Source organism: Cygnus atratus, chromosome 13, assembly GCF_013377495.2.
Source record: "Cygnus atratus isolate AKBS03 ecotype Queensland, Australia chromosome 13, CAtr_DNAZoo_HiC_assembly, whole genome shotgun sequence".
Lineage (NCBI taxonomy): Eukaryota > Metazoa > Chordata > Aves > Anseriformes > Anatidae > Cygnus > Cygnus atratus.
This window is the reverse complement of record NC_066374.1, coordinates 8,308,756-8,326,634: the sequence shown is the minus strand read 5'-3', so window position 1 is coordinate 8,326,634 and position 17,879 is coordinate 8,308,756. Positions and strand designations below refer to the sequence as shown.

Genomic DNA, 17,879 nt, shown 5'->3' with positions numbered 1-17,879 from the left:
TTTATAAGCTCTCCCCTCTCATATAACCAGGAGACACTACTACACATCCACCCCTCACTGGGGTGTAGAGTTGATTTTTTAAGTTTATTTAGGATGGCAACAAAGTGGTTGTGTGTGAGGGGGTCTCACTCTGTCTTTGTCTCTCTCAGGAGCACAGAAACGCCATCGCCCATGTCCCTGAGCCCGTCCCCTGTCAGCTCTGCTGGAAGCAGTGTGGGCACCGCTGGCTCCTCCTCGGCAGGGACCATCACCATCCCTCAGCGCATCCACCACATGGCTGCCAGCCACGTCAACATCACCAACAACGTCCTGCGGAGCTATGAGCACTGGGACATGGCTGACAAGCTGACGAAGGAGAATAAAGGTGCCCTGCATGGCTTCTTCCTTGTCCTCCCTGGCTCGTCTGCTTTAGCTTTCTTTCTGTTCTTGTAGGCGTTATTGAGGGTTGGGCCCAGCACCGCCACATCTAAGAGCACAACTGCGACAGCTTGAGCAAACAGACCAAATCTGCTTGCTGGTCACTGCAGCCAAGGCGTATCTTGTCTTGTCAAGCACAGAGGGGGGATGTGTAACATGCTGAACGTGGGGTTATCAGAGCAGCTGGCAAATAATTTAGTGAGCATGAGCCCCAAGTGATGAGAGCTTTTGAGTCTGCACATTCGTTCACAGTTTCAGCTCCTCACAGAGCACCAAGGTTATTTTCAGACTGCTCTGTCAAGCAGTTTAAGACTATTCAAATGCTAGTTAGGATGAAAAGCAAACATTAGATGTTATGTTTATGCAGGGAGTCTGGTTAGAACATGTCCACTGAAAATCACAGCCTTGGCTCTCCTATGGTTGGATTGCAAATATGCTTCCTTATTCCTAACAGCAAAATGTAGGTCTTTACCCCAGTCATTTCAAAGGAGTTCTGCCAAGCAGGTTGTGCATGGGTTATATCGAGTGTAGTGGAGCTGCAGAGATGTAACTAGAGGACAAATACGGCCTATTTTTGGCCATCTGTGAACTGCCCCATGATAATGTAATTATTCAGATTCCAGCCTTGGGCTTACACAAATCGTTGACAAAGCTTTCTTTGACACTGGAGGTGCAGAGCCTAACCGGGAAATATTCTCATTGTGAATTGGCTCATTCTCTTAAATTATACTGAGATCTCAGATGGCTGACTTTTCCTGACAAACGTGCTCGCTGTATGCAGTTTGATCTTACTCCCATTAATGTCAGTGGCAAATTTCCACTGATTTAGAGAAACCAAGCGTGAGATTTATAGGGTTTTATGTCTGAATGGTGGGTCATAATGATCTATCCCTGGATGAGGAACAATAATAGAAGTTCTGTCCAGTCCTCCCCACTGCTTCTTGCCTTTGTTCACATTGGTTAATTTAGTAGCGTTTTGGATTTTTTCCATAGTTGCATCCATTTTCACGAAGTGTGAAAGTGATTCCCTGTCAAATGTACTGCAGAATATTACAGTGGGAATGCAGAAGGATGCTCTGATAGGAGAAAGATGGTGATAACCTTGTAATTAGCCCTGTGTGTTGTGGAGTTGTTAAATGTTCTGCTTGGTATTGAATCAAAATAGCTCAGGCATTCAGCCAGCAGACAGAAAATGTACCCAGCCACTGCTGTTATCAGTCCCAGAGCTGGATGAGAAAAAACCTGCTGACTCTTTCTGCCTTTTTCCCCCTGTGCTATTCTTTGTTCTCCTTTTGATTTACAATCAGATAAGCCTAATTCTGCGAAGCCATATAGGAGTAATCTTTATTCAGATGAGTAGTCCCCGTGACTTTAGTGGGACTGGCTGCATAAATAAGAGTTTCTCACATGAGCAAGATATCTAGGGTTGTGCCCTGCTCCTTCATATCTTGTTTCACAAACTGCAGCCTTGTTACAATGAATGGAAAGTTCATGTTACTTCAAATTTCATTTAAGTGTTATAATCCATTGGAGAGAGATCAGAGTTTCATACATGCTATAGTGCGTCTGCCTTTACATTTTGTCTGAAAAGATACCTCATTTCTAATTAAATACTAGATTTAAAGTTGCATACTTAAACACAATTAAACTGCAATTCAAAAATACATGGTGTAAGAAAAATATATATAAGAATTGCTGTGATAGCCTTCATTATATCACATGATGGATTTCATTTAGAGAAGGTTATATTTAAGACATTATTACATGAGAAATGTTAGAGTTTCATGAAATCTACCTGTAATGACTTCTAGCAGTTGTTGCCTGCATCTCTCACATCATTCAAAACACCGATATCTTGCTGGCTGGGACAGGACTCGCCCTTTACCTCACAGCTACCTCTATAGAAGGTCTCCTCATTTCTATTTTAGGGGTTTGGTCAGTCAGTTCATCATTTAAAAAAAAAAAATCCCCAAATCCCTGGAAGTAAAAGTGGTCCCCTCTTTTCTTCCCCACGCCTTCCTCCCTGAAAAAAAAAAAAAAAAAATATTAAAAAAAAATAAAAAAGGAAGAACAAGAAGAAAAAGGAAAGTATTTAAGTGAAAACCAAATTTTCTGTCAAAAAAACAGATCTAGTCACATTCTTTTTTTTGTGGTTAACTCTCATTGTTTCTGTTGTCTTCTGAATCACAGGGGGTGTCTTGCCCAAGGGCGTGTCCCTGATGAGCTAACAGAGGGTGGGAGAAAAATGTGGCCCCCATCATTGTAATGTCTAATAGCCTTTACCTCTGGGTCTCACTGCTGTCATAGATGTTTCTTAGGTCATGCCCATGCAGATACAGGAGCTCTCTTCCACATTAGAGGAGCTGTGAAACCTCCCCTTGTGCACGGCTGTCAGCTTAGGTTTTGTGCTCCTCTAAATGTGCCTGCATGCGCCCAGTTTGGACTTGACTCCTGTCCAGCTGGCTTCGAGCAGGAGAAAGAAGCCTTTTTTGTCAGCCTGACAAAAGATGTGCCATTAAAATAAAAAAGCATACCAAGAGGGAGAGCAGCGGAACTGTGACCCGCCAGACCGATCTGGTTTGAAAAGGACGGCGGAAACGTAGAGCCACGTACCTCTGGGGGGATTTCCCTGTGTCAGTAAGGCTCAGAGTGTGAGGGAGAAGAGATGGAGTTTGTCACAAAACCTGTATCTGTAAGGCAGGCTAAACAGCAGACTTCCCAAAGCCAACCCATCTACTGGTTCATGGTGGATCACCTAGAGTGTTGTTCACCATTTATAATGTCAAGCTCTCAGCTGACTTTACAAAATGAGATGTTTTTTTTTAAAGCTTCCAAAGATAGCAGCACTTTTTCTCTACAGGAGAAAACTATCGGCTCTTCATCACTCGAGAGCTTTTTTGAGAAGTGTTTTCAGATTGTTAAACTGAAATTAGGCTTTAAGGTGAATTTTCAGTGTTTAAAGTATTCATTATTTATTTGAGCCCAGAATGAGATCACTAGAATACAAGCAAGACAGCACGTTATTCCTCCTCTAAATTTATTGATTTTGCACTGGAGGAGGGGAATAAAAGACAGAGGAAGGAAGATGAAAAGTAACTGCTATCTGCAGCATCTTAACACAGTGGTGATGCCCCTATGCTTTCATTATATGCTTGCCTCCAGCCAAATCACTTTGTGCTGTGATACTGCTGTAGCTCCCACTCCGACCAGGGTCAGGCTGTCAATACTTGGATAGAAGACCTCAAAGCAGTGCTCGCTTGTTGAAGAAAGTATTGATAATATTTTTGTACCTGGCACCTGCTCTGCAGACCTGCAGCCTACATGGTGTCAGCTGGCCACGTGCCGCACACTGAGTGTTCAATAGGGTGAGAAAGCAAGGTCTCAGCCACTGGCGGTTGAGATTGTTGGTTGTTATCTGCTCCTGCACGCGAAATCATGGTAATACGTGTATCTCTGTACTGCTGCTCAACACAATAACTTCTGTTTCCTGTGTATTGCAGAATTCTTTGTAGACCTGGACTCAGTGATGGGACCCTTAACACAACACAGCAGTATGACCAATCTGGTTCGTTACGTTCGCCAAGGACTCCACTGGCTCCGCATTGAGGCTCATTTGTTGTAGTGACTGCTGCCCTGCTCATAACATCCCCATTCTTCTACCTCTACCAGCGCACAGACGATCACTGGTGGAACTCCACTCATTTCTGGAAGTTTATTCATGTAACTTCATTTTTATTGCCTTTTTTAATATCCTATCTATTGGAAGTAGAAGTCACCATAAATGGAACTTATGACTCAAGAGCAGTATGTGTTGTACCATCTAATCATTTTCGACAATTTTCTATGCCTTGTGTCTCCTGGATCCTGCCATCCTTATGTGCTTTATGGAACGGTACATTCCCTGCAGTATTGTTTTAAGTCCATGCTGCCTTCAAGTGAAAACAAAAAAGCACTTTGAGAAGATATGGATTCCTGAGAAATAGTACAAACAGTCTTAAATATTTGAGGGTATATATGATAAGCCCCTTCTGAAATAAATTAGTAGAAGTTATAGCTATTCACTCACAATCATTTTCTGAACCTGAACCAAGCTTTTTGCCACTTAATTCTGGCATCATTACCTTACACAGTATGTTGCTAAGATTTCATACTTCCTATAGGCTTAATCTCTAAAAGAGAACATTGAATATCTTACAGGTACATAATGTAAGATCACCAAAGCTGTTAAGAGGTAAAAGGTTGAAGGAATGCCTCATTAAAGAAAGATGACACACTATGCAATGAGGTTTTGATATTCCATTCTACCTGTTTATTGTTGGCTTAATAATTTCAGTAGGCAGCACAATTTATTGCAGTTTTTAGGCAATTTCAAAATATTAGCTTTCATAGTCTCATCTACCATTCCTATACTAAATCTGTGATTTTTCTTTCAGTTTTGCTGTTTAGTCTCAAACAAATACTCATCCAAGATTTTTCTTCATAGAACAATCTCTTCTTGCATAGTGACTCAGTGAGAGCAGATTTTAACAGGAATGCTACACTCTAAGCATTGATATTGTATGTAAAAATCCATTAATAAGTGTATGCAGATTCTTCATGAAACTCTATAGAAGTTTAACTAACCAGCTACTGTTGAAACATTATAATTCCGTGTGGCATCAATTTACACCTGTTTTGTTCATTTCGGAGCATTAGAAACAAATAGTATTACCTTGCTATCATGAAAACAATGACAAATTAAATAAAATCAACAGATTTACCCAAAAGCAATATAACATTTGTTTAATAATGGCCATGAATACTTCAGTCAAATTACCTATTTTCTAAGCTCTGAATCTATTTACCCGTGCTGTCATGTTTTGGACCATTCCTCTAATGTGTGAATAATAATGAGACAATTCAGATAGAATTTCAAAGCAATTGTGAATAAATTACACCATTTCACATTTGCTCTATCCTCTTCTTTTTTTTTCCCTTGTTATAAACTGCACTGCTCTTCTGGTGCCACTGCAAGAAGCGCTGGTGCATGAAACAAAACAAAATGAATTTATATCAATAATTCACAAGACTTTAAATGGTCTCATCTCATTCTTGATGTAATGCCTGCATACCTTACTGAACTGTAAATTCCACTTCTATAAACAGAAAATGCTCATAGCAATGTAAATATTATTCTGTCTCATCTCGTTGAAATAATACAATGTGTGTATTAAATGCCATCCAGATATTAGTTAATTGCAATTACCTTCTGCTATATAATCCTGTATATCCTTTAATCTGGTGAGTTATTGGATTTTACTCACTGGGTTGTGACCAGATAAGTAGGACAAATTTGCATTTAAAAGGTTCAGACTGTTATGATTTTTAGAGCAGGCCTTGGATATTTGCAATAAGAGCAGTTTAAGGACTCTGCCCAGTGCACATTTAAGACCAACATTACTGTAGCTGTTGTATATTATTTCCCTGTAAGTTACCTTTTCTTAAAAATCAATAATTGCTGATATTTTGTTCCAGAAGACTGTATTGTAGCTGTAGTCAAGGTGTGTCATTAGAGGAATAATACAGTTTAGGGTTGTCTGCAAAGGCCATTTGCAGAACAAGCACATCCTGTACTATCTGCACATTCCTGTTCCTGAAGTGGTTGATATGCCCTTATCTCTTCTTGGAGGGTTTCGGTGACATGGCTGAAACGTGAATCCGACAGCATTTGTCACGCTCATTCTGGCCCTAGTAGCTCATGAATAAAACCAAAAGAGGAAAACAATTAAGAAATGTAGAAGGGTGTTTTGTTTTGTTTTTTAAAAACAAAATGTTTAAAAACCCAAACAAAACACTTCCAGTATTTTTTTGACCAGGGCAAGGACTTGAAACAAAGCAGTGCCGGGGTGGTTTTGTCACAAGCCAGAGTTTTCCATTCCCTTTGCAAGATCTTGCTGATGAGATTCGGTAACTATTCAGTCTAATTAAGTGTGCTGTCATCACTGTTTCCTTTAATGTAGACTGAAACCCTAGATTGCCATGAATTTATGAAAAATAGATATGGCTTGAAATGCGATCTTTAGTCACAAGACTGTTCAAAGAATGAGTTGCAGTCACTCTGTGAAGACAGCATGTTATCTTCCACCTGTTGCTTGCTGTAAACAAACTCCTATCTCCAAATTTACCTCGTATTCACAATTTTTTGCTTAAACAGCTTAAGGAATTAGCCCACCTGATTTTGCATTCTGTGACTTAGTTGAAATGTATGCTGAGTCAATGGCACGATTACAGAAAGTCCAGCAGTCAGGCCTAGATCCCAAGCCAACTTACTGTTTAGCAATCTTGTTTCAAAAGCAGCTTAGAAACAAATTAAATATGGAGAGTGAATTACCTTCTTATCCCTGGGGATGATGCTTCTTTTGGGTTAGTTATTAAGGATTATTGCACTTTTACAGGCACTGCATTCATCTCATTTCAAATGCTAACATGTCGTCTTTGTGGAATCATTTTACCCTTTAAAATATTATTTCCAGCAGAGTTAATCAAACAAGATTGTTTGTTTGTTTCGATCCACAGGGAAGCAGCATGTGTTTGCTTGGGCATTTGCTGTCTGCTCTTAACACTGCCCACTTCAGACATTCACAGTCATGAACCAAGCACCAAAAATTACAAGATTGGCTCCAAATCATGGCTTTTTTTTATTGTTTTATAAATTTTTTTTTTGGTTCCTTCATTGCCTTACAGATAATGAGCTTTGAAGCTGATTTCGAGACTTGCTTTCAGGCATTTTTCAAGCATGCTGAGGGCCAGAAATGACATATTTGTTTTTAATAGTGAGAGGCTGAGACCCTGATGTAATCTCTCGATTCCTGTAGCTGGGCTTTAAGAAGGACACCAAGCTTCATAAAACGTTGCCAGAGCTGACAAGGCTGTCATTTGTGTCCGATGCTTCAGGAGGTTTGGAGCAATATCCATAGCTCAGCAGTGAAGGGAGCATGCAAGCAAAGGGAGCAAGCATTTGGGAGCTCTATCAGTACAAGATCTGAGGACAGCAAAGTCCTAACTGCTGGAGTGAGGCATTTACATAGCACTTAACCTCCATGTCAAGAGCTGCAGCAGGTCTTAAGTGAAGTATTTAACAACGTGCAGGCAGAATGTCCTGCTCTGACTGCAGTGACTATGTGTAGCCATGTGAAGTGCGTTGAGAAACCTTTGTCCATGAGAGCAGGGCTCAAAGGGAAAGCCTGAGATGTTGCATCCTGTATGGGCCGTGTTCCCCTTGACCATGTCCTGTTGGTCGCTGTGCTCCATTGGCTCCTTTGGAAGGACAAAGCACACTTCCCATTCTAGCAAACTAACAGTGTAAACAGTTCATGCTGAGTTTGGATAGCTAGGTTTGGCCCAATATTTTGCTATTTTATTTTATTTTATTTTATTGCCATTCTGGTTTAGCTTACAGCTTTTTTGTTGATATTGTTGGTGGTAACCTTTCCAGCTTGCTTCTTATAGCTTCATTTCATTTTTTCTTACATGGTCTTTGGACTTCTAATTATTTAAAAAGCTTCCATTAATATACTGTGTCATTTATAGATGACCTCCTTTGAAAGATAGGGAAAGCATTTTTTTGAAGAATAAAGGTCAAGATCTTTGTTCCTCCTAAAGAAACAAAATCTGAGAAAATTGAATCTGGACCTTAATTTCTATGCATTTTGAATTCCACAGATTTTATGATGTTCTTCCACTATAATAGTTTAGATCCTCTGCTAAGTTTTTAGGTACTTCGGAAGAAATGTTTTCATTGTATTTTTATCAGTATTTAATGCTGTCTAAATCCAATGACTAGTTTTGGGAGTGCAGTTTAACATACTGAAAGAAATGGGGCCAGTAAATGATTCTGATTTAGATATTACTAGGCTTCTTTGCTTTCAGTTCAGGAGAAAATCCACTACACACAGTATTGAGGCACACTCACATGTGCATGCCCACATATGTGTGGATTTGGATGTGGATTTGCAACAAAAGTATGTGATCATTACTTCATAGCATAGGAGAAATGATGCGGTAGCCTTAAAGAGGAAATGCTCTTACCAGTGCTGAGTGGCGGTAGGATTATTAATGTGTTCCTCTGTGGTTTGTGTGTAGTCCTATTTGCATCTTTTGTCTCCGTGCAAGCAATGAAGGCATGACAGAAAGTAGCAACAGTTCCCTGAAGTCAGCGTCACTTCTGACTGGGCTGTCAGCGTATCGTTTTTCACAAGGTTAACTCATCTGCAATAGACCAGCGACTTGAAATTTTAAGAAAGAAAAAATATTTCACAGGTCACCAAAGAAAATTAATTTGTCATTTTGAGCCAAGTGTGGAAATGCTGTACGTGTGGGCAGGCCCAGGGACCAAGGTGTCAGTGCAAAGGGCCTTTGCCTCCCGCAGCACCTCCCTGACCTCGGCAGAGAGCAGTGGGTGTGAGGCAGAGGGGAAGCAGGTGAGAAACCAGTCCCCTGTCCTTATGACATCTTCCAGCTTTACATACTGTTTTATAGGTGCAACACAAACAAGTATTGTTAATGTTGGGAGGGCTCAATTTGTCTATTTCTAATACTTCTGTACTTCCATGATATAGCCAGACCATGGGGCACTGCAATGCATAGAGGCATTCTGTATTGTCTAATGATATAGACAATACATATATAGAAATATATATATATACACACACATATATATATTTCACTAGATATAGTGACATATTTTAGAGATATCACTTGATATTTTGAGACCTATATGTATAGGCTAAAAGCTCAGTTAGGCTCTTCTTCACTATTGAAACTTCCTTGCTCCTGAACACAAAGTGTTTCTGCCTGACTTACAGAGTAGCCGTCCTCCCTACAGTGTTGTGTTCCCACCTGCCTCTTGGTAGCTTTACTTTAGCTGTTCTGTTTCCAAGATATTTTGTCTATTTTCATTGTCCTTCACGATCAGTGATTCTGATCATCTTATGCTAGCTTAAACCCATGGTGGTAGCTGTTGAAGACAGAAGAGACTGAATCCAGATCTCACATACAGCCGGGGGGATCCCGTGGCTCTGCAGATAGAAGTGAGAGCAAATTCAGATGCAGATGAGTTACTGCATAAAGCTGGTGTCAGATGAGAATCAAACTTGGCCGTGTCAGTAGGTGCTTCAACAGAAACACTATAAAGATAAGCTGTGCTCAGAGTCACAGGGTAGGTATCAACATCTCAGGCAGCTCCTTGACACTGTAATCATATTAGGTAATAGTGAAGATGTGAAGAGTGGTTTAAAGAAACTGGGGCAAGTTTGTGTGGGCTGGCACTATGAATTTAACCTGTGCGTGCTCAGGTGGAAAGGGGATTCATTACTGTTGATGTGTCCTGTGAAATAACACTTATGCCACGGTATGATACAGTCTGAACATGGCACTATCCCATCCAATTCCTTACTCTGCCTCAGGGTGCCACCACATGTCACAAAGAGCTAATGCTTGTCACTGCCCCGAAGTCACCAGAGAGTTAAACTGTTCTTCCCGTACAACTTCACCAAGGACCAAGCCCAGGGACCCCGCAGTCAGCTCAAGCAGTGATGTGCACGCTCAGTGTTTGAAGAGAGGTTGCAGAAGAGCCATTGCCTACCACAGGCTGTGGGGCAGTGCGGAGCTCCCCGAGCCCTCAGGCTGCTCAGGGTGTTGGACGACAGGTCTGCACAGTGGGATCCCCACCAGCCCTGCCCGCAGCACTGGTGTGCAGGAGGCACGGCAGGGGACCACCGCTGTGCCCAAGAGGACCGAGAGACCCCGGCCCCACCGTCTGGGTGCCACCGAGGTGTGGCTCTGCCTTGCTTTTAGGTTTGGTCTTCTGTGGCTGCAGATGGGACTTGGATTTGAGCGCTCACTTTCACCTGCTCTGCGTGCAGAAACGTCAAGCAAGTCGACAGAAGCGATGCATGCAGCAGCATCAGAAAATGAAGGCACTGTGTGCTGAATTGCAATTGCAGTTGTAGTGTCCGCAGGACCACTTGTGCTTACGGGACTCTGTCTGAGTCCTGCTGATGCCAGTGGTGTAAGCCATGTGAGCAGATGACACAGCTGTTTGAGACTTGTTTTCTTCTTTGATTTTCACCGAGTTCCCCTCTATGCAAGCTCTGTAAGCTCTGTGCTGGATATGAGTTTACTCACAGCTGTGTGAGTATCACCCTGTTGTAATTCCATTGAAATCCATTAAGTAGAGATAGCCCTAATTTCTACTCAGTTATTTCCTTCTCTGGTTTAGAAGGAAAGTCAGATTCCAAAGGGAATGTCATTGTTTTAAAGGATAACAGTAACTAAAAGGGACCAAACTTGGAGCTAAGAAAATGTAAAATAACTTGGCTCAGTTTGTGGAATTCATTGGACCAAATTCTGCTGTTATATAGCAATTATACAAGTCTTATTGAGCTTGCCGAGCCCTGTTAATCGAAGGAGAAGCTGGCTAATAAAAGTGGCAAAGCATTATCAGAGTTAAGCTTATTGGGCCAGAACATCAATTGCATTAACCCCATTAGTTCAATGGAATTACACCCAGTTTTGTTCTGGCTGAGCTCTCACCCCACTGAAATTAAAGTTCTCTGGACTAGTGCTAGAATAACTGTCAGCGGAGTTGCTCTTCGCCCAGGCCATATGTTGACTCAGCCCTTGCTCAGGGAAACCGCCACTGACATCAGTGACGAGTAATGTGGAGTTACGAACCCGAAGAAGCTTTGACCCGCTGGCAGGAGGCATTTACCCTTGAATTTATGAACGAACTGTATAGTGGAGAACAACAGACATACTTTATTTATGGCAGAGTACAAGTTCCTCAACTGGTGTAAACTGGTGTAGGGGTACTGGCTTCAGTGGAGTTAATCCCATATGAGGAATCCACACGCTGAGGAGCAAACCCTTTAAACCCAGACTAATTTTTTGCCAGTATGTCTCTATGCAGATAAACTCCCAAAGCTTTTATCATCATGCCTTTTTTTACTGATCATGCCAATGAAATGATTAATGTACCATAATCCTTGCCTGCAAGGAAATATTGTACTTTGCAAAGCTATGCAGTATGGAGCACATCATAAAACTGCTTTAGACCACACAGTCTGGAAAAGCATTGTCAGAAACGAGACTAACGGGTAGCTTTTTATCTGATGTCGATTACACTTTCACTCTGCACTTCCACTGCTGAGGTTTTTACATATGGAGTGAATGATAGTTGGATGTTTCTGATGACTGTGGGCCAAAGCTTCAGCTGATGTGCCTCTAAGTAGCTCCATAGATGTCAGTGCTGATTTACACCAGCTGAAAAACTAGTCCTCTTCCTTTTCATACTGTGCTGTATGCTCTAATGCAGCTTTATAAATACATACTGAAGCCGAGTGTATATTGAACTGTTCTGATTGAGCACGAGATCATTCTTAGTAAAAGAATTGGAGGGTAATTTCTGCCAGCCATCTAGGTTTGCCTATGTTTTGTTTTTAACTAAAAGGCATGTTGCAATTTCATTACCTCTGAGTTTAAATATTTACTGGCATCAGCATTAGCTTGCATAGAAAAATAGCAAATAAATTCAAATGTGTCATAAATGCTCTCAGTCTAGAGATGGAATCTGTTACTTTAGTTCAAAGACGTTGCAGCAGGTTAAAGTGTCTTTTCTAAGCCAAATGAGTTTTGTACATTTAAAAGTCTTGGCAAATATTTATCCACGTCCAGTTCTACCATTCTTCCCTTGAGCATCTTAATCGACAGGTTGCTCCACTGAAATCCACAGGAGTAACTGTGTAAATTAGTGCTCAGCCCCCAGACTGCAGAATCGGGCATTGAATACATCAGGTGGATGCAATCAGGAGTGTAATTTTAGCCATACATATCATCTGAGGACACTTAAAATTATGTACATTTTATCCAAGCTGACAGTCCATGTAATTCCATAAAAAATAGTATTATTTATTCCTGTCTGTATATTTGACATCTCTGGATTGCATATCTTCTACTGAATCTAAAATGCTGTTTCTTTAAAACCCACATTCAAAGGCCTAGGGCAAATCATGACAAAATGTGAAAACGAGTCAAAAGAGCTGGTTATTTTTTTGCTTTGGCTTTGAGCTGTCCTTTGGTTTGTGTTTGATCTTTGGCTGTAGCACTCCCAGTATTTTTTAAATGGCCCGATTCTGTTTGTTTCCTGTCTTCTGAAAAAAAAGAAAAAGGAAAAAAAAAGGCAAAAAGAAAAAAAAAAAAGCAAACTATGAGTAAGATTCAGGAAAAGTAACCCTGGCTAACTCAGTGGATGCTTGCCCTTTCTACTTTTTTCTTTTAACCAAGCCATCTTGGGAGCAGTGTAGTAAGCACGTCCACTTGTCTACCATTATTGGCTATTGTGGCAAATGCTATTTTTTCCTTTACTTTTTATTTCTTTTGTGTGTGTATGTGCGCATGTATAACTAACCAAAATATCAGGAAAATTTATATATGCTTTCATCTGGTTCCTGGAAACAGAACAACATGATGACCTTATGGTCTTCCAGCAAAAGTCAGATTTAATTTCTGCATTGCAGTGCAACTTAATTAGCTATTGGAATTAGATTACAGTTTACTAGATGGCCCTTTACCTTACATTCTTACTTTTTATTTACTATTGAAGTAGTCTTCTTTTTTTTCTCATGTGTGCAAATACCATATCAATAGTCATTGCGATTCCACAAGGTGTCTTTGTTCTGAACAAGCATGTTATTCTTGTAAAGTTTTAAGCATAAGTTAAGATGTTTTGTACAGACCAAGGTAACTGTTAAAATGTCAAGCAATTACTGAAATGTTGTATAGTTACAAAAGTTTGATTTCTTTTGCTTTATATGTATAAAATTGTATCTTGCCTGTTTTGCTTTGTATTTCCAACGTGTTGCACAATTATGCATTTTGTTTACATTTGTTCCTTCTTCAGAAAAAAAAAAGGAAATAACAGTAATACTTTATGTACAAACATTTTAAATGTACTTTTGTTGTTTTTAAACACAATGTCTCTGTATAAATAATATTGGTTGAACTGGTACATTTGTGTCTCTCATAGAGGGATTAATTATACTGCCAGTGCATTGAATTATTTAAAAAAAAAAAAAAGTAAAATAAAATTTTTATGAAAATGTAACCCATTTTATCACTATAAATTATTCTGTCTTCTGCTATTTTCTCATTCCCCTCCCAGGGTACAATAAGTATGGTACAGTAAGTACTGTTTGTGGGAGAGTTGTTATAGGTTTTAATTTTTAATCGACGTGTTTGTGTCATTATGGAGACTTGCAATGACTTGATGTTAGAAAATAGCACGGTAGTGCTGACACCAGATGAGAGGTAACAGGATCAATAGTGTTTCCCCAGTCCCTAAAAGGCTTCAGCTGTAAGACTGCAGGCTAAATCCCGTCTGTCCCAAACCCAAGTTAAAGAGCAAAGGAGATGGGCTTCGTAGGCAAGACTTTTGGGTTGCTTGCTGACAAGCAGCCCCAGGCTCCAGCATGACCGAAGTGGTGTGAGCACTGCGCTGCCCCCCCTGCGCAGGGTGCGCCTCTCCCCGGGGGCTTCCCAGGATGACAAAACTAGAAACGCTGGGTTTTGTATCATCGTTACAGAAAGAGCTCTAACAGCCAGTGCCAAGAATACCAGCTCAAAGGGGATGTAAAAAGCTCTTGAGAGCTCTTGCTGAGCATAGAGCACGCAAAGCCAAGAAGTCTGAACTGGGGCACTGCCTCGGCCTGGGTGCCACCTCCCTCTTCAGCAGTGTTGGGGGGGGGGTGTTCACAAACCCAGAGCATAGACGGCATTGTGGAAGGATGCCTTGAGACTTGAGCACACCAGTAGGTGTTAGTCTGGATTTCAGGCTATTTACTGTAAGGCCCCACAGAAAACAGGCCCGGTTGCTGGGATCTTCCAGCTGCCCTGCACCGTTCTGAGCACACGAAGCAGCTTAAAGCTGCCCAGGCTGACTGGGCCGTGGCTTTTCTGCTGCTCTGTGTGAGTGGCTGCCTGTAAGGCACTTCCTAGAGCACCAGCCCGTCTCTTAGCTATAGGTCATTTCAGAAGAAAAGCTGGAATGGGGTATTTGGAGCCAACTTTGTACTGCATGTGCCAACAACAATACTCAGGGAACCAGCAAACATCCCCTCAGTGCCTCAGAGAGAGCCATCTTTTGGGTCAGAGGGAGGCGGGGGGGCAGGTCGGATGCTGCATGCTCCGTTCATTCCCCGAGCCCTCAGCATCCTCTGGGTGTGCCCAGAAGCCAGCTTGAAGCGTAACTTCAGATAGGCAGCACATCGTTCCCTGTGTGGGGGACCTTGTAATCGGCTGTGAAGTGTTCTGTGAGCCTAGCTATGAATGATGAATGGCTCCACAGAAGCCTGTGCTGTGCTGCTTTGTTAGTGCTCCTGCACAACTCAGGAAAAAAATAAAAATAAAAAAGACAATTATTCGTTACCACTACCTGGGAGTCCCACAGCAGCAAAGACTGCAGGCCTGCTGGTTGGAGGGAGAAGAAATGTCTCCTCAGAGCACGGCAGTGACAGGGGCAGGAGACGATGTGTGTCTGGATGCTCACAATGTCAGAGCGACCTCAGGCAAGGTACGAGTAGGCCTTTTTCTGCGGCCCACGAGACATCTTCCCTCCTCCCCAGGCTGTGTGGGGCTGAGGCAGAGGAGTAGGATGCTGGTAAGAGCTGTGCAAGTCTCAGGACAGGCAGAAGCGCTACAATTTCTCAGCCAGCTCAGCTGATATAACTGCACAGCTCCCTCAGGGATGAATCTGGCCCTGACAAGAAGTTGTTTGAAAGAGACCATGGGATGTTTCCTTGCCAGCAGGAACGGCGTAGAGGTTATGAAGACTTATTTATATCCGAAAAGCCTGGCTGGAGCTTCCCATGGTCTAGAGAGCTCAGGAGCAGGAAGCGCAGCCCAAATCCTGTCACTGAAAGGCCGAGACCCTCTTCAGCCCCTCCTACGCGGGCCAAAAGGGAAGCAATGCACTGTCAGCTCCACGTGATGGAGAGGCATTTCACTTACCAGCTGCATTTCAAAGTGAGCTTAGATATCCTTTTATCCCTTTGATTAAAAAAGGCACGTGTGCATGGGGATTTTCAGTGTCTTTTCCCTCCATGCTGTGTCCACGCAGTAGGAAGGTCTCTATTATAGCTAATGTAAATGTGTTCAGCACACAAACCACATGTGAAGCTAATGTCAAACAGAAGTTTGTGGTCATACGAGTTATGGAAAAGTTCCTATTGGTATTTTTTCTGCCATGTATGTAAACTGTCCTTCTAGAAATGAGACATGCTCCTCAATTCTGGGACCCTGTACACCTGTGAGCACATGAAGAAGGCAAACTGGATGAAATTGTAGGCCAGGCCTCAGGAACTGGGCTGCAGAAGGAAACACACCACCTGGCAGCGTTGGCCTGCCTTCAGCTGCCTGAAAACGTGGCTGCTGGTCTCTGTAGGCTCACATACAGATTTGCCAGAGAGCTAGCATTTTGAAAGGCAAACTTGAAAGGAAAACTAAAATAACCACCACTCCCCACCACTGCCATTCACTCCCCACTTCTCAGCCAGCTCCAGGCAGCCGGGGCTCAGCCGCGGGCCTTTTGGCTGGGGGTTCCTGCGAGGAGCGCGGTGGTGGGATGTGAGGATGCCTCATCCAAAGTGCTCCGACGTCTGCTCCGAGAGCTTGGCTTTGCTTCCTGGGTGCCCCTGCCCTGATACTGCCACCCATATCGGCAGCCCAGTGCCTCGCACTCGCTTCCAACTCCTCCCCCTCCCCCCCCCCCACCCCCAGCTGTGGGAAGAGCAAAGCCCCACCGGGCAGCAACTGCAGGGTGATGCCCATGGCCTCAAGTGCTGCCGAAAACACCACAAGCCCCGCGCACCCCACAGTGCTGGTCTGCCCTTGGGATGCACCAGGAGCCTTGCTGAGCACCTCAGCTCAGGAATCACAGCCTCCCAGAGGCGTAGAAGACAGCAAATTCTGCAGCATTTTTTTTTCTTTTTTCCCCTTTTTTTTTTTTTTCCTGGCAACTCTACATTCGCTGCCTATCAAGCAGGAACTAAATAAAAAGGCTGTTATTGTGCTTCGAGCCATCAATTTAAGAGCAATCACCTATGTGTTCGGGATGTGCTGGCAGGGAATTATCTGCAATGAGAAGCTGCTTGCCAATCAGTGTTGCAGAAGCCCATTGGCGTTAACTGCACCTAGCAGAAAATGCGTGGCAGGCAGCTCGCTGATGCCCTCTGCGGTCTGGGAGCTGAAGAGCCAAGAGGGGGCTCCTCCAGGTGGGTGCATGCCCAGCCTGGCGCTGACAGAGCCCTGAGCCTGTGCTGTCGTGTGTGGCCGTGCTGCCAGGTATCAGGTTTGCCATGGGGGAACAAAAAAAATGCTGAAAATTGTCACTGGGATGGGAGGTGCCAGAGGACCAATGTGTCTGGGAAGTTCTCTTGTTGGCTTTGAGGAGACGTAGGGTAACATGAAGGGAACACTGCCATGTGAACTGTTCCACAGCGAAGATGACGCGATGTCTCCAAGATGACACAATGTCTCCCGCTTAGCTTGAGCTGTGTCCCCAGCCCTCTCCCAGGCCCAGGCAGCGTAGTGTCTCTCCCCGCAGGCTGCTGTGACTGAAGGGCACTTGGGTGTCCAGCAGCTGCATACAGACATTTTGGCAGAGGGCTTTCTTCTGCAGTGCTCAGATAAATACCTCCTTGGCTCCCCAGAGCTGGTGCTGGTTCAAGGACAGCTGCACATTCTCCAGGCTGCCCCAATCTGCAGCCTCGCAGAGCATCTCATTAGTTTTGCTGCAGGCAGGAGACGCCTCCTCTGCTGCCCAGCTCAGCAGGATGTCCCTCTGTTGGAAGCGGTGCCCTTGTCACTGGTGGCATCTGGGACGTGCAGATCCCCACCGCCGGGGCTGGTACAGGGCTAGGTTATCCCAGCTGCCCTGCTGGAGGGTCGGGCCTGTTCGGCCTATGGCGATCCAGCTGCTGGAAGCAGGACTCACCAGGCGAAGTGTGGTGACCTGCTGGTACTCGGGAGGTTGAGCTAGCAGCCCACAATGGCTTCAGAAAATCTATCCATTTATTAATAGGGTCACCTGCACTCACCTCAGTGTCTCCTGGACAAAGTCTGAGCCTATTGCTAAGTTCACACTGACTTAACATGTCCAGCGTCGAGGTAGGTAAGTGAAATCAGATTCAGCCCTTCAGATTTGCTACACCAGCCCAGAAAGCACAGCAGCTGCACCAGCGATGCAGGCGTAACAATGATTTCTCTGTCAAACCTGGCATCTCCCACGGTGAGCACTGGGCTCTGTAGGCCCACGGAAATGTCACCTCCATGTCTCAGGGAGATATTTCAATCTCAATCATCTCTGAATCAATCAATGAAAATAACGCATCTATTTTAATAACAAAGCACCAGAACTCCCATTGCCCAAT

The 17,879-nt window shown here is 43.3% G+C and overlaps 1 protein-coding gene across 11 annotated transcripts in view; it reads left to right on the top strand.

Moving 5' to 3' along the window:
• AFF2 (ALF transcription elongation factor 2) overlaps positions 1-13,567 on the top strand; it is a 336,498-nt gene extending 322,931 nt beyond the window's left edge. For all 11 annotated transcript variants that reach the window (XM_035541447.2, XM_035541446.2, XM_035541445.2 and 8 more), the window contains 2 exons: positions 150-364; positions 3,918-13,567. In XM_035541447.2, the coding sequence (XP_035397340.1) occupies positions 150-364; positions 3,918-4,039 (337 nt within the window). In that variant the 3' untranslated portion in view covers positions 4,040-13,567. The remainder of the gene's footprint in view (positions 1-149; positions 365-3,917) is intronic.
• The last annotated feature ends 4,312 nt before the right edge of the window (positions 13,568-17,879 follow it).